The sequence below is a fragment of the Sphaeroforma arctica genome (genome assembly GCF_001186125.1).
Source record: "Sphaeroforma arctica JP610 unplaced genomic scaffold supercont1.4818, whole genome shotgun sequence".
Taxonomy (NCBI): Eukaryota; class Ichthyosporea; order Ichthyophonida; genus Sphaeroforma; species Sphaeroforma arctica.
In genome coordinates, this window is record NW_014035740.1 from 947 (window position 1) to 2,253 (window position 1,307).

The 1,307-nt window shown below is 39.1% G+C and overlaps 1 protein-coding gene across 1 annotated transcript; it reads right to left on the reverse strand.

Annotated features, from left to right (window-relative positions):
- Positions 1-397: 397 nt before the first annotated feature.
- On the reverse strand, positions 398-942 carry SARC_14589 (hypothetical protein; the record flags this gene model as incomplete). The annotated part of the gene is made up of 2 exons (XM_014291280.1): positions 398-626; positions 794-942. Coding segments are annotated over 2 exons (378 nt in total), but the record flags the coding sequence as incomplete, so codon positions are not given.
- Between the last annotated feature and the right edge of the window lie 365 nt (positions 943-1,307).

A 1,307-nucleotide genomic window follows, 5' to 3' on the forward strand; every position in this document is an offset into this window, starting at 1 on the left:
ATTGAGATCTAACATATTGAGCTACAAATGTGCGCACAAAATGGGAAACCCTACCACAATACAATAGATGCGAAAAGATAGAACCGACCAACCATATAAACCTCAGAACAGACCAACCATATAAACCTCAGGACAGACCAACCATATAAACTTCAGAACAGACCAACCATATAAACCCAACTATATAAACTTCAGAACAGACCAGCCATATAAACCTCAGAACAGACCAACCATATAAACTTCAGAACAGACCAACCATAAAAACCTCAGAACAGACCACCCATTTAAACCTCAGAACAGACCAACCATATAAACCTCTTATGTCACATCGACGAGGTGTCGCAAAGGGTATGCAAAGCAAACAAAGAGAAAGCTTAGATATGTGATACAAGTACACCTTCCAGAAGGCCCCATAATCGCCAACATTTCCCCGGGGCGGGCAACGCCACACACGCCACTGAGGATGACCTTCTCCTCGAGTTTGCGTTTCCCGGGCACCTTGACTTGAATAGTGCGACAAATGTTGTCCCATTTCACGCGCAAAATAGGGGCGGATTTCAACCCCTCGCCAAAGAAACAGGACTGGCCGAGCTTGGCTTTCTGGCTGATTGAAACGGGTATCATACCTAAAGGTGATTAGGAGCAAAAGGAGCAAAACGTTTTAAACGTGATCGACAGCTATGTATCAAAGGCACCAATTATACGCATACGTAAACCATTCAACGTAAACAGTCAGAAAGATGTATCACTGTGTACAGTATATTCACAGTGTCTATCCATAAGACAGACATACCATCTTCCGACTTGCCAGAATTTAACGGCTCTAGATTGTCAATAGTCTCATTACGTGAGGTGTATTCCCCGCTGGTCGTTTCGTCATCATCATCGCTATCGTCGTGGATATCAACATTGACTACAGCCACAGTGTGATCACCATTCAATCTAGTTGTGTCAATTGATCCGAATATGATAAACCCAGGTATAAATGCTTCGAGTTTAGCCCATGGAGAAGAAAAACATCAATGCAACTCGACGATTGCAGGGGCGAATAGGTGGAGGTGACTACACATACATGTTTATAATAGGTAGTTTAATATGTGCATATGTATAAGTATAAGTAAAAGTATACGTATAAGTATAAGTATAAGTATAAGTATTAGTATTAGTATAAGTATAAGTATAAGTATATATGTTTACATATATATATATATAAGTAAGGGTATGTATATATATATATATATATATATATATATATATATATATATATATATATATATGTGTGTGTGTGTGTGTGTGTGTGTGTGTGT